The sequence below is a fragment of the Corythoichthys intestinalis genome, chromosome 3 (genome assembly GCF_030265065.1).
Source record: "Corythoichthys intestinalis isolate RoL2023-P3 chromosome 3, ASM3026506v1, whole genome shotgun sequence".
Taxonomy (NCBI): domain Eukaryota; kingdom Metazoa; phylum Chordata; class Actinopteri; order Syngnathiformes; family Syngnathidae; genus Corythoichthys; species Corythoichthys intestinalis.
In genome coordinates, this window is record NC_080397.1 from 60,778,834 (window position 1) to 60,794,155 (window position 15,322).

At 38.8% G+C, this 15,322-nt stretch overlaps 1 protein-coding gene across 7 annotated transcripts in view; it reads right to left on the reverse strand.

The window, feature by feature from the left end:
* Window positions 1-15,322, reverse strand: part of ank1a (ankyrin 1, erythrocytic a) — a 283,424-nt gene that overhangs the window by 60,521 nt on the left and 207,581 nt on the right. For all 7 annotated transcript variants that reach the window (XM_057831859.1, XM_057831858.1, XM_057831857.1 and 4 more), the window contains 6 exons: window positions 13,728-13,840; window positions 11,787-12,011; window positions 7,631-7,785; window positions 7,349-7,560; window positions 1,920-2,124; window positions 1,715-1,811 (listed from right to left, as the gene is read on the reverse strand). In XM_057831859.1, the coding sequence (XP_057687842.1) occupies window positions 1,715-1,811; window positions 1,920-2,124; window positions 7,349-7,560; window positions 7,631-7,785; window positions 11,787-12,011; window positions 13,728-13,840 (1,007 nt within the window). The remainder of the gene's footprint in view (window positions 1-1,714; window positions 1,812-1,919; window positions 2,125-7,348; window positions 7,561-7,630; window positions 7,786-11,786; window positions 12,012-13,727; window positions 13,841-15,322) is intronic.

A 15,322-nucleotide genomic window follows, 5' to 3' on the forward strand; every position in this document is an offset into this window, starting at 1 on the left:
CCTAACAAAAGTTCGCTAGCTTAAATGCGATGAATGCTAACAATTCTCATAGCAAATCGCTCACATGTAACTCCACAAACTGTGGCTGTAAACTTAATTACAAATGCATAAACAAACATATATTAGCTTACTAAAGCCTTATGTGGACCAAACCAGAGCGCAGCTATCCTTTATCCATGTGAGACATCGGAGTGCTCCTGTATGGAAGCATTATTGAACGACAGTCCAGCCAGACCCAACGCTGCCACCAGAGGGCAGTGTATCCTCCACCATTAAACAAAATACAAAACTTTTGGACTCTATGGTAACTCCACAAACTAGCTGTAAACTTAATTACAAAGGCATACGCAAACATATATTAGCTGAAACAACTTACAGCCTTATGTGGACCAAACCAGATCGCTATCCTTTATCCATCTCAGACGTCTGAGTCTGCTTCTCAGTCAAAGAAGGGGACAGTCCAGTCAGACCCAACGCTGCCACCAGTTATTTTCTCGGGGTACTAAAAGGGTTCATTCCAACTTGCGCGGAAATTCGGGTTACATGGCTAGCGTAGGAATGGAATTCATTCGTAACACAGGGACTACCTGTACTTCGTCGGTATGAACAAAAGGCAGGACACACAGTGACCCTTGAGGACTGCTTTGGAGACCCTGGCTATTAAAAAAAAAAAAAAAAAATTAAAGTTGTTTTCGGGGCTTCACTGTAGGGAACCCATTACTGGTGTTAGTCAGACCACACTTTGAGAATCATGTTTCATTTTAAAAGGGGTTGCCCTTCTCGTGGGGAATTAGGTTTGCCGTGAAGTTTCTTGTGCGGTATAAGCTCGTGGGTTGCGGCTGAGGTTTTTTGGTGTTTGGCGCCCTCTGCTGGCACTTGGGTCCAACTGATTTTATGGGTTAGTACCATGAGTGAGCATGGTGTAATTATTGACATCAACAATGGCAAGCTACTAGTTTATTTGTTGTTTGAAAATTTTACAAATTTTAATAAAACGAAAAAATTAAGAGGGGGTTTTAATATAAAATTTTTATAACTTGTACTAACATTTATCTTTTAAGAACTACAAGTCTTTCTATCCATGGATCGCTTTAAGAGAATGTTAATAATGTTAATGCCATCTTGTTGATTTATTGTTATGATAAACAAATACAGTACTTATGTACCGTATGTTGAATGCATATATCCGTCTTGTGCCTTATCTTTCCATTCCAACAATAATTTACAGAAAAATATGGCATAGTTTATACATGGTTTGAATTGCGATTAGTTACGATTAATTAATTTTTAAGCTGTGATTAACTCGATAAAAAATTTTAATCGTTTGACAGCCCTAGTTTATTCACATTCGAAAAACCAGAAGCCATTCATATACGAATGTGATTGCACTTTAATTGACATATTTAAATGTTCAGATGTTAAAGATTTGAATGAGGCAAAATAACATGCTTTTTCTCTCAAATATATTGTTATAATCATTTGTTTCAGATGTACTGTAATTATTTTCTGTATAAGAATTAATTTGGTGTTCAAAAAGTCTTTTTTCAAACGTGAGTCTTGATAAAGAGGGGGTCGTCTTATAATCAGGGCCGTATTATATTCGGGCCAATACGGTACATTCGATTTGGTAGGCTTATTAGTCCTGGAATGAATCGTTTGACCCTTTTGATGAAGAAAACGAGCATTAGAAGTTTTTTTAAGAGGCAGAATTTACCGTGCAGACACATTGGTTGTAAAACTGGCACATTCATTCGCGTAGATAAGTTTAGTAGTACCAGTGATGTCCTCCCACTGGGCTGCAGCTGTACCACCTGGGGAGCAAAAAAGTGTGATTATAGGCAAAAGACATTTGAAATCCTTATTCATTATGAATCGTATTAGATTGTCAGACCAACAAACACTATGGAAGCATGTGGTACCTATAACAGAGCAGAGCAGGCGTAGACTTGTGGTGTCTCCCTCCCCGGAGTCTCGGGGACTCTCCCGCCAGGATGGGGGTAGGGGGATGCGGAGGCCGATGGGCCGGTGGAACTTCCGTCGCCGAGGCTCCACCGTCACCACGGGGCTAAAGTTGGCTTGGTTACCTAGCAACTTGGCAACCAACTCATCTGGAACGGGCTGCGCCTGAGGTCAAACGTCAGTGATGCGGAGGTGGTACACCACATGGGATGAGGCAGAACAAAACACAAATGGGATGGAGATATAAACAGAGTCATGAGTTGGGAGCGAGACGTGACGTGAAGGGAAAGAAATGAGTCTAGTGTAAATAAAACTGGACTAACATTACTATTAGTAATGAATAGAAAAAGAAAAACAATCAAACCAAACAGTTTGTAGATTAATAAAACATTTTTATTACATGAAACTTGATATCAAAATTTTCCTGTTTTCCCAGCAAGTGAAAAACAAATACAAAAGGTTACCAGACCAGCAGCAAAACATTACCAATCAACTTTAGTTAGTAATTTAATTCCCATAATAAAGCTATGTAAGATTTTTTTTTTTATCATGACATATACACTTTAATCAAGGAACAAAGAGAAAACACAAAAACAGTTGAGCAGGCTGCTATAGTTTATATTATTAATATATATATAAATATACATTTTATGACTATTCTTGCAGTTGTGTAAATACTAGGGCTGTCAAACGATTAAAAATTTTTAATCGACTTAATTACAGCTTAAAAATTAATGAATCGTAATAAATCGCAATTCAAACCATCTATAAAATATGCCATATTTTTCTGTAAATTATTTTTGGAATGGAAAGACACAAGATGGATACATACATTCAACATACGGTACATAAGTACTGTATTTGTTTATTATAACAATAAATCAACAAGATGGCATTAACATTATTAACATTCTGTTAAAGCGATCCATGGATAGAAAGACTTGTAGTTCTTAAAAGATAAATGTTAGTACAAGTTATATAATTTTTTAATTAAAACCCCCTCTTAATGTTTTCGTTTTATTTACATTTGTAAAATTTTCAATCAAAAAATAAACTAGTAGCTCGCCATTGTTGATGTCAATAATTAAACAATGTTCATGGGTGCTTAAACCCGTAAAATCAGTTGCACCCAAGCGCCAGCAGAGGGCGACAAAACTCCAAAAAACACAAGTAACAAGTTGGCATTGCACTGTGTTGTCATTTTAATCTGTTTGGGGGGGCATGTGCGTTAATTGCGTCAAATATTTTAACGAGATTAATTTAAAAAATTAATTACCGCCCGTTAACGCGATCATTTTGACAGCCCTAGTAAACACTAGTGTTTTTACTTTTACAACAATGTATATACAGTACATCTGGGTCCAGTTGATCTACAAATTTGAAAGGTCCAATAAAGAGATCAAGTTTACACTATATCCACCATTTTGTATGGTTGCATGCATCATATCAAATGACAGAAAATACAGAACACATTAAAAGGTAAGGTTTATACAGTATATGGACACAGGTAGTGGGTACAAAATACAGGTTGTCCCTGGCTTACAAACGAGTTCTGTTTCTAAACTGGCGATGTAACATGAATTTCCCCCTAAGTCAGAATTAACCCTTTAAGTACCCCTAAATACAAAATAACTGTCCAAAACATGTATCATATTAATAAGACAAAAGTAAAAAATATGATACTGTGTGGTAAGAGTGTGACAATATCTCGATACAGCAATATATCGCGATATTTTGCAACCCGATCGGTTATCGATATGCTCCCGCCAAGTATCGATACTTTTATTTGACATATTGGCCATACAATGGAGTATGGATGCTGTAAACTGCTCAATGTTTGTTGAGCAATTCCTTGGCGGTCCACTAGGGGCGCTCAACAGTGGCGGTGAAGGTAAAGTGCGCACAAGTCGCCTAGAGAAGAGCGGCCCCAAGTGGGTTGAAAAAAATAAAAAAGCTTCGTGAGAACGGTGGAGGAAAAAGTGAGAAAAATATTTCTGAAAATCACACATGTGGACACACTTTGGATTTTACACCAACAGTAATGGAAGTAAGGTGAACAAGGACTTTGCTGTATGCAAGAATTGTCTAATAAAATAAGGTTCACTGGCAGCTGGTGACTAATTGGACATCGGATTTCTATGGAGCATCACTTGAGGTAAGAAAGTTTTGCACTGTACTAGTAATTGATTTTTTAATTTACATGTATTATTTTGATGACATTTGGTGTTGAATGATACAAAATGAACCAGGACCCTAAACTGGATGAAAATGAATAGCGAACAAGCCTACATGAATTTACTTATTTGATATTATTTGAGAACCACTTTCCATCTAGTTTACTACACAAACTGTTATTACTGCCATTTTGATACAATAAGCTATAAAAACGGTTTGAATAGCATCCAAGATATATAAGGTGACGTGCATGACAATTAATGTAGCCTACATATTAAAAATAGGTAATTATTGCATTTTTAATTTCTATACATTCTATTCATATTTTTTTCCAACACACACACAAAAAAATCAGGATTTCAACTCAAAAGCTATTAAGTAGCTAATATTTTTTTATTTATTTTGTCTTTTTTAAGGTGAGGAAGAATGTAACTGACTGAGTCTGACATCTCAAATGCTGAAGCAGATAGTGGAAGTGCTCAAACCAATGCTTTTGACAACAAAGGTAATATGCAAAGAAAAGACCCAATTTTATCATTGCCCCACTCCAAGCTCAACTGCTGACTGACACCTACAGCACTGTTAAAAAATTTCAAAAGATTTAAAACTTAAGAAATTAAGGGTGCCATTCATCATGATTTCTCCAAGAAATATCAGTGGTTGTGGTTTGTTTCCTCTATATGTGCAGGTACACAATTATCAGTAAATTTATATTTTACAGCAATGTTGCACTGAAAAGGTGTCACTGTTTAATAGATGACTTAAACAGTATTTTTTCTATTTTGAAATATATCTATTTTTTTTCGTTTCAACAGTTGTATCGTAGAATATCATGTATCAAATTTCTGACCAATATATCGATATTTGCTGTATCGTGATATCGTGAGATAATCGTTATCGTGAGCCTTGCATCGCGAATCGTATCATATCGTGTGGTGCCTTGAGGTTCCCACTCCTACTGTGTGGTATGTTGTGTTAAATGCCGTTATATTGAATGACTATTCGGGCTTTACTTGCGAATGAGTCACTTTGCTGAGAGAAAAGGGCGCTGTGGAAAGTTTGGTGCCATCTGAACTAAAAAAAACGGATAGAAACTCGCAAGAGTAGTCGGCACTGGGGGAAGAGGCAGCAGCAGCAGCAGCATGAGAACAAGGAAGTGGGACCTGACGCCGGCAGGAACTGCAGGAAGGTGGCAACACTGCTGCAGGAGGAGAGGAGCCTGACATGGCAAGAACTAGATACGGTTTACGCGACTTAGAAAAAAAAAACATGACTGGAGACAGAATAGCAGACGAGACCCCAGCATCGTAAAGTCGAAATCATGTCAAGTCGGATACGTCGTAACTCAGGGGCTACCAGTGAAGTAATGGACTGATCTGAACAAGCTACAGGTTACGACATACTCGACTTAAGGCTGATTTATGCTTCTGCGTAGCAGTGATGGCGGACCTACACCATTTACGCAGACTCGATTTACGGCCCTGTACGGCTGTAGCCTGTCATGCATCTCTAAAAAATCCTGACTACGCGTCACGTCAACGTGCGTGATGAATGTCGTCGGCATTCATTCCCGCGCTACGTCCTCGTTGATGAGCACTCCGGCTGGATGCTGACTGACATTGCCCTAGTTATGGCGGGACTTGACGAGCCGTTATAGTCCGCTGAAACTTGCTCGTCACCGGAGGCTGGCTGATCGGTGAAGGCAATCATTTCTGCTGTTGTGTGTGACACGAGTCGGCGTAGTTTTGCGTGATTTTTTTGTGTCCGAAAGGCAAGGAAGCATGTAGCCTAAAACCTAAATGAATTCGACAAAACCGTACAAAGACAAAACCCTCTAGTGGCATGGTGGTGAATTACAGAGCAATGCGTTCCCTTGACGCAGAACTTCGGCGTAGGGTCTACACAGCTGCTCAGCCATCACCGGAACGCAGAACCTTTACGCGATTTCAACTTTACGACGCTGGAGTCTTGTCCGCCATTTTGTCTCCAGTCTTTTTACAGTACCTAATTGTACCTAACAGTATCTTATTTTTTACTTGACTTTGTTAACATGACTTTTTCTGTCCTCACTAAACCTGAAGTTGTTCAGCTTGACAGACAGCAAACAAAGTAATTGTGCTTTTACAAGCTTTTTTCTTCAATTTTGACAATTTGTTATGCTGTAGCACACATATGTACGTGTCTGTTCAAAATCACAGGCATTTTAACAATAAAACACACAAAATGATTGGTGTTTAAACATCCATCTAGTCTGATCATCATTTAAATTTAGTAGATTAAATTAGCCTCATTTGCCTAGAAGAAGTCTGCTAGCTTAAATGCTACGAATGCTAACGTACTTACAATTCTCATAGCCAATCGCCCACAAATAGCTCCTCAAACTGGATCTCTAGACTTAATTACTAATGCATACACAAACATAAATTAGCTGAAACAACTTACGGCCTTTTTTGGGCCAAACCAGAGCGCAGCTGTCCAATATCCATGTCAGTAAAGTCTACTCAGTCATAGAAGCCAAGGCGACAGTCCAGCCAGACCCAGCGCTGCCATCAGAGGGCAGTGTATCCTCCATAATTAAACAAAATACAATACTTTTGGACTTTTTGGATAGTTATTTATTATAGGGTTAATTTCAACTCACGCGGAAATTCAGGTTATTTCACCAGAATAGAAACGGAACTCGTTCGTAACCAGGGGACCACCTGTACTCATAAATTTCCCAAGTTGTGTTTACTTACAGGCCATTTTGGACATTTTTTATGCTTCTACATTCATTCTAACTGTTTGGACAGGTTCATTTTCTGTTGAAGGACAACTCAAACATGGAGGAGACCGCAAAGAGGACCTCACTGTACAATTGCAACAGAAAATGTCCACCAGTTACGACATCAGTAACGTCTGATACGAACCCTTTTCTAGATGAGAATTTCTGAAAATATAGAAATGTGTCAGGGCTGTACATGGGATAAACAAACCATTTTCACTTGTTGTCCCAAAATGTCCATACAGTGTATGTGCAATGAAAAATAAAGCACAAGGTAGCAAGGTTCCTACAGTAAAAGTGCAAAGAGTGACAGTGACAGCAAAAAAAAAAAAAAAAACAATAAAGTCACGAGCATGCAAAGCAATTATGATTATGATGATGAATACATCCAACATGCTTTTTCCATCATTCCGTCTTGCTTGCTTCCTTCTGCTCAACGTCCCATCTCACCTGCAGCCCCAGACGGACTCGCTTGGTGACCGCCGTCTCGGGAAACGAGGCCTGAACAAGCGGCACCAGCTTGCTCGTCAACGACCCTCCTTCGGGGCCAATCAGGTCGCTCTCTTGCTGGACCCGCGACACCACGGCAAAATATAGAGGGAAGTCAGTTGAAATGATGCGGCGAATTCTCTTCTTCCCTAGTTCCTCCTGACTTTCCAAGTCTGCGCACGGAAGAAAAAGACAATTAAACGATTGCGTGTCGGGCTGTGGTCACGACTGAGGAAGTCTTACCCTCGTCCATCCCGTTAAGGATGGTCTCGAGAACTTCGTCACCGTAGCGATTGCGGTGTTCTTTCCACACAGATCCATTCTCACTCCGGAGCACCACAAGCTCGCGGTCGCCACGACCCAGGGCGGCAAAATGAGGGATCTCCACAATCACTGGTCTATCACATGACATATAGCATGGCATATTTTATGAAAATGTCTTCATCCCATCACTTTGTTAAACATATCATGCTACAATAATTCCTTTGAGCAGCTCAAGAAATCACACCAGTCTATTTGACCCTATTCCCACCAAACATTATACGAATATGGTTCACCTCATAGGCAGAGTTGTACTTTTAAGGGAGGGGGGGCAAAACATTTTGATAACCACAAAACGCAGCGTCAGCAATAAAATTAATTTATAATATAGATTAAGGCTGCAGGTATCGATTATTTTAGTAGTCGATTAATCGATGAACTAGTTATTTCGAATAATCGGATAAGGAACATGAAAAATTAAAATACCTGGGATAAGCCTCAACCGGTATAAAAAAAGAAATAAATGTACAACAAAAGAACAATTGGCAACATAGCAAAAGTCCGCTAGCTTAAATGCTATAAAATACTAACGAATGGTTAGGACTCATATTCCCACAAAAAATTACTAAATATACCTATAAACTAATTACAAATGCATTAAAAAAACATTAGCGCAAACAAAAACTTAGCTTACGTTGGTCTTAACAGGGAGCAGTTGGATTCAGCCATGTAAAATGAGGCAGACCAGAGGGCAGTGTTCCCACCCTAATCTATAAAACTAAATGTAAACAAAGAAACCATGACAATGCCACTTTAATTAAAAGAATACTCGAAGCAACAAAATTTTATTCGAATATTTTTTTCTTATCGAATACTCGAGTTAATCGATTAATTGTTGCAGCACTAATATATATACAGTGGTATGAAAAAGTATCTGAACCTTTTGGAATTTCTCCCATTTCTGCATAAAATCACTATCTAATGTGATCTGATCTTTGTCAAAATCACACAGATGAAAAAACAGTGTCTGCTTTAATTAAAACCACCCAAAGATTTATAGGTTTTCAAATTCTAATGAGGATAGTATGCAAACAATGACAGAAGGGGGAAAAATAAGTAAGTGAACCATCACATTTAATATTTTCGCATAAGTATACATTATAATTCCATTTATTCGTTCCACAGCCCGAAAACCTACACTAAATCCCTATAAATACTGGTGGTACTATTGCAAATAGAAATTACATAGAGCAAAACAAATAAATTATTAATAAAAATCGGAATAATATTCTAATAATAGTAATAATAATACCTGTAATAATGTAACGAATCGGGTTATAATGTGGCGGACTTGTTTTGCGTGGTGTACCTGAATGCACTGCATGGCTGATGGGACAGAGTGAAGGAGAGTTACATTAGAGTTTTTAACTTTCGTTTTTTTTTTGTTTTCTGTTGTTGGCTTCAGCAGCAGCCGACAGTCGGCGTGTTGTGTTGCACAAGTTCTGAAATAGATTATTAGAAACCTGACGAAGCTGGTGATTTTTTGGCGATGTTACAATAATAATAATTGTCACCTTAACTTATGAAAAATGGCAAACAGAGGTCGGAGGAGGACCGTTGAGATCGTAGACATTCTACGGCTGTATTGTCGAGCCAGTTCATGAACGCGCACACCTCGTTCATATTTTTCTATCATTTCAATGGTAAGTGTCACCTTTCCCTTTTTCACCACCTGCACTAACATTCTTGGAACCTATGTTGATTTCTCTCACAAGAAAATCCGCCGTGTGTCAATTTGCGGGAAAATAAAGAAACTGCGGCGCTGTCATAAATCGTCAGATATCGATCATGTCATCGGATGTAGAAACAAATGCCGAGTCAAATTTTACGTCTGTTGTTGAAAAGATGGTGTGTCGAAGCGATCATGTGTCGAGGTACCACTGCATTGTATTTTGCTTATTGATGGAGGATACATTGCCCTCTGGTGGCAGGGTTGGGTCTGGCTGGACTGTCACCTTGTATGATTGAAGCTAGGGTGACCAAACGTCCTCTTTTGCCCGGACATGTCCTCTTAATACGTGCTCTCCGGAGGGTCTGGCCGGGTTTCATAAATTTATGAAAATGTCCGGTTTTTATGATTTTTCACGGGACCAATTTGAAGAGAATCCCTTCGGCCGCTAGGAGGCAGCGTCTGCCTGCGTTGACGTAGCTCCGACTAGTAGGGGCGGGAGAAGGAGAAGATCTTCTTCTTGTTTTTTGTTGGCAGTTTACCCTTTGTTTCATGGGGAATTACCACCATCTAATGTCGGTATTATATTTTAAGTAGGAGCGCCTGCCCAGTTAAGAGTTTTTTACGATAAATACGTATATAACGGCAACTGTTGACTTCTGTCGGAGATTTGTACTGGGGTACTCTGTAAAATCCCGTTTGGTGTTGCATCGTTGCGCTGCCGATGATTGTAAACTTTTATAGCAAAGTTTGATTTTGCCTCGCCCGGTACTCGCTAACAGGATAGTTATCAGTTTGCTCAGCCGCGCTAGGCATTATGGGCGATGTAGTTTTGAAGTGCTGCGTTTGGAAACATGCTGGTTGAATAGCTTGTCAGTTTATTTCGGTTATTGTTTGCGTACAATCTAAAACACTGAATGGGAATAAAAATTGATTGGGAATAACAATTTGTCAGCGACAATTGTCGTGATAGTAATTTATAAAAATGTTGAGTTGGCACATAGCCTACTGTGTGTGCGTATTGACTGGACTACATTTTCATGGGTCTGCATTATATATATATTTTAATCATTATTTGCTTTTTTTTTGTTTTTTATATAAGGTTTGATTTTTTTGGGGGGGGGGAAGAATAAAGCCTGTTGAGTAACCAGTTGAGTAAAAAAATATTTCCATATAGTGTATAATAAATACTATATGGCAATCGGCCTATGTTTTTTTTTATTTTTTATTTTTTTAACAAAACTGGATTTTTCTAATCGGACGGAGGAGGCACACTTTAAATATATTGAAGATATATAGGCATCTCTGAGTGGACTTCAAGTAAAAGTCAAGTATCTCGAGGCCGGGCCGAGTGTCCTCTTTTTTGGAAATCAAAATATGGTCACCCTAATTGAAGCAGACTCAGACATCAAACATGGATAGCGCTCTGGTTTGGCCCACATGAGGCTGTAAGTTGTTTCAGCTAATATGTTTGTGTATGCATTTGTAATTAAGTTACCAGCTACAGTTTGTGGAGTAACGTGTGAGTGACTTGCTGTGAGAATTATCAATTCGTTAGCATTCGTAGCATTTGAACTACCAGACTTTTGTTTGGCAAAATAGGCTAATTTAATCTCCTAAATTTACCTTTAAGTACCCAAAATAACTATCCAAAAACATGTCTTGTACGTGATTGTACTGTCCTCGCCAAGATGTCAGTGCTAAGTCCTAGCTAGACAGCGAGCTAAGCTCCAAAATGATGTTGTCAGACATCCGTGTGGTTTGCTGACTGCAACTGCTCACGACATCAGCTAAATCAGTTTCATCTTCAATAACAGCAATTCATAATTAATTTTATAACTAGCTGATGATAAATCAGTAGCAATCCACACAAACAATTAGCATGTACCAATTAGCGTCCGCACATCATCAAGAACAATCACATCAACTCGCCCAAAGTATTCGACCACAATTGAAAACGCACAATAAACAGTACAAAAGATGTTATAAACAGGTGTTGCCACCGTGGAGGCTTCACAAGCAACAAATATGTGCGCATGCTTGCAGCTTTTTTCCCTTCTTCGTGGGAGCAAATGTCTTTTCCTTGTGTGTGTCGTTCTTAACCCGGGGACTACCTGTATTTACGGATTTAAACTGCATATTTCTTAAACTTCTGATAATGGAGAAAATAAGGTTTCAACACAAAAAATGCCAATGCTTGCGAGCACGGCCATTTTGTGACCTCAGATTTACCCATGCACATAAGCACTGATGGACTCGAACAGAGATGCATGGGAGAAAGGGTGGCCATTTCCTGGAAATCATGCCTTCTAGTTATGTGCTTTACACATGTACATGACAAGTGGGGTTGTCTGTTTCCATTTAAAAAACAAAAAGGAATGAAATGAAAAACAGCATTTGCTTCCTCACCCTAGAAACTGCATTCCAGCAGGACCCAGAGAGATAATTCTGCTAGCCAGCCCCTCTCCCTCCACAAGTGGAGGGGGGCTCGTAAGCTTCTGTGGCTTCACCAGACGACAAGTGATGCGGGTGGGAGCCGCGCAGGTCCTTGGGGGGATGATGACACGCAGCCCGTTGTGCCTACTACCTCGCATTGAGCCGCCACGTGCATCCACCATAAAACTGACCAGAAACCTGGTGTCGGACATAAATAATACACTTTAAATCTCGTATTGATTACAGTTTTCTGTTGTTACAGTGCCTTGCAAAAGTATTCGGCCCCCTTGAATCTTGCAACTTTCCGCCACATTTCAGGCTTCAAACATAAAGATATGAAATTTAATTTTTTTTGTCAAGAATCAACAACAAGTGGGACACAATCGTGAAGTGGAACAAAATTTATTGGATAATTTAAACTTTTTTAACAAATAAAAAACTGAAAAGTGGGGCGTGCAATATTATTCGGCCCCTTGCGTTAATACTTCGTAGCGCCAACTTTTGCTCCAATTACAGCTGCAAGTCGCTTGGGGTATGTTTCTATCAGTTTTACACATCGAGAGACTGACATTCTTGCCCATTCTTCCTTGCAAAACAGCTCGAGCTCAGTGAGGTTGGATGGAGAGTGTTTGTGAACAGCAGTCTTCAGCTCTTTCCACAGATTCTCGATTGGATTCAGGTCTGGACTTTGACTTGGCCATTCTAACACCTGGATAAGTTTATTTTTGAACCATTCCATTGTAGATTTGGCTTTATGTTTTGGATCATTGTCCTGTTGGAAGATAAATCTCCGTCCCAGTCTCAGGTCTTGTGCAGATACCAACAGGTTTTCTTCCAGAATGTTCCTGTATTTGGCTGCATCCATCTTCCCGTCAATTTTAACCATCTTCCCTGTCCCTGCTGAAGAAAAGCAGGCCCAAACCATGATGCTGCCACCACCATGTTTGACAGTGGGGATGGTGTGTTCAGGGTGATGAGCTGTGTTGCTTTTACGCCAAACATATCGTTTTGCATTGTGGCCAAAAAGTTCAATTTTGGTTTCATCTGACCAGAGCACCTTCTTCAACATGCTTGGTGTGTCTCCCAGGTGGCTTGTGGCAAACTTTAAACGAGACTTTTTATGGATATCTTTGAGAAATGGCTTTCTTCTTGCCACTCTTCCATAAAGGCCCAATTTGTGCAGTGTACGACTGATTGTTGTCCTATGGACAGACTCTCCCACCTCAGCTGTAGATCTCTGCAGTTCATCCAGAGTGATCATGGGCCTCTTGGCTGCATCTCTGATCAGTTTTCTCCTTGTTTGAGAAGAAAGTTTGGAAGGACGGCCGGATCTTGGTAGATTTGCAGTGGTCTGATGCTCCTTCCATTTTAATATGATGGCTTGCACAGTGCTCCTTCAGATGTTTAAAGCTTGGGAAATCTTTTTGTATCCAAATCCGGCTTTAAACTTCTCCACAACAGTATCTCGGACCTGCCTGGTGTGTTCCTTGGTTTTCATAATGCTCTCTGCACTTTAAACAGAACCCTGAGACTATCACAGAGCAGGTGCATTTATACGGAGACTTGATTACACACAGGTGGATTCTATTTATCATCATCGGCCATTTAGGACAACATTGGATCATTCAGAGATCCTCACTGAACTTCTGGAGTGAGTTTGCTGCACTGAAAGTAAAGGGGCCGAATAATATTGCACGCCCCACTTTTCAGTTTTTTATTTGTTAAAAAAGTTTCAATTATCCAATAAATGTTGTTCCACTTCACGATTGTGTCCCACTTGTTGTTGATTCTTGACAAAAAAATTTTTAATTTCATATCTTTATGTTTGAAGCCTGAAATGTGGCGAAAGGTTGCAAGATTCAAGGGGGCCGAATACTTTTGCAAGGCACTGCATTTCTTTTTGGTTAAGCTGACCCTGTGTGTATGGGGCTGGCGACTGGGCTGACATTGTCTGATGTTTCCGTTGCCGGGCTGCTGGGGATTAGAGAGTCTTCGTCATACTCTTTTGGCAGTGGAAGGGGAGTGTGCTGCGAACAAAAGATAAACAGACAATGACGTATGCAACAAAAATGTTTTGAATGTAATAAAAGAAACCTTGCTTGATCCGCAACGACATGGGTATTAAAATGTTATACAGTATGTTGTAGATGATGTAATGATTCACGTTGTTAGATGCAAGGGTGTAGATTTGCATAGGGACGGTACAGACATAACTCTAGCAACTTTTCAGGATGCATAAATTGTCCCAACCAATTTTTAATCTTATTTGCCTTATATAATGGGTATAATGAGTATGTTGTAGGGAAAGAATAGACCCTACCATTATTAAGTGAATTATTTTTATTAAGCTTAGACTTAAATTGATCCCTTTTCACTTGCTGAATGTGCAGGTCCATTTTTTTCCTCTCAAACGCACATTTGATTGGCTGATGACTTGACCCCACACACACGGCCACACATTTTCGTGAGAAATGTAGCCATGACCCCCGTAAATCAAATATATCAACAAAAATGCATATTTTAACTGAGGAAAAAGTTAAGTAGCTATTAGGTGGTAGGGTGTCTTAACTTTTTCCTCAGTTAAAATATGCATTTTTGTTGATATATTTGGTTTCATGAGTAAAACAATGTTAATTTTAGTTGTTTACCTGCAATTAAATCACTTTGTTTTCCAGCAATAAAGAAAAACAAGATCAGACACTGATATGTGAACATTTCGTAATAAAGAATTGAATATTTAATGGGGTGTCCTAATTTTTTCACATGACTGTACAACAAAAGAGCAATTGGCTAACTTGCAAAGCAAAAGTCTGCTAGCTTAAATGCTATAAAATGCCAACTTTTTTTTTTTTTTTTTTACACAATGCTCTTAAATAGGGCTGTCAAAATTATCGCGTTAACGGGTGTTAATTAATTTTGAATATTAATCACGTTAAAATATTTGACGCAATTAACGCACATGCCCCGCTCAAACAAATTAAAATGACAGGAGTGTAATGCCCGCTTGTTACTTGTTTTTTGGTGCCCTCTGCTGGCGATAGGGTCCAAATGATTTTATGGGTTTAAGCACAATGAGTGAGCATGGTGTAATTATTGACATCAACAATGGCGAGCTACTAGTTTATTTTTTGACTGAAAATTTTACCAATTTTAATAAAACGAAAACTTTAAGAGGGGTTTTAATATAAAATTTCTATAACTTGTACTAACAATTATCTTTTAAGAACTACAAGTCTTTCTATTAATGGATCGCTTTAAGAGAACGTTAACAATGTTCATGCCATGTTGTTGATTTATTGTTATAATAAACAAATACAGTACTTATGTACCGTATGTTGAATGTATATATCCGTCTTGTGTCTTATCTTTCCATTCCAACAATAATTTACAGAAAAATATGGCATATTTTATAGATGATTTGAATTGCGATTAATTATGATTAATTATTTTTTAAGCTGTAATTAACTTGATTAAAAATTTTAATCGTTTGACAGCCCTACTCTTAACTC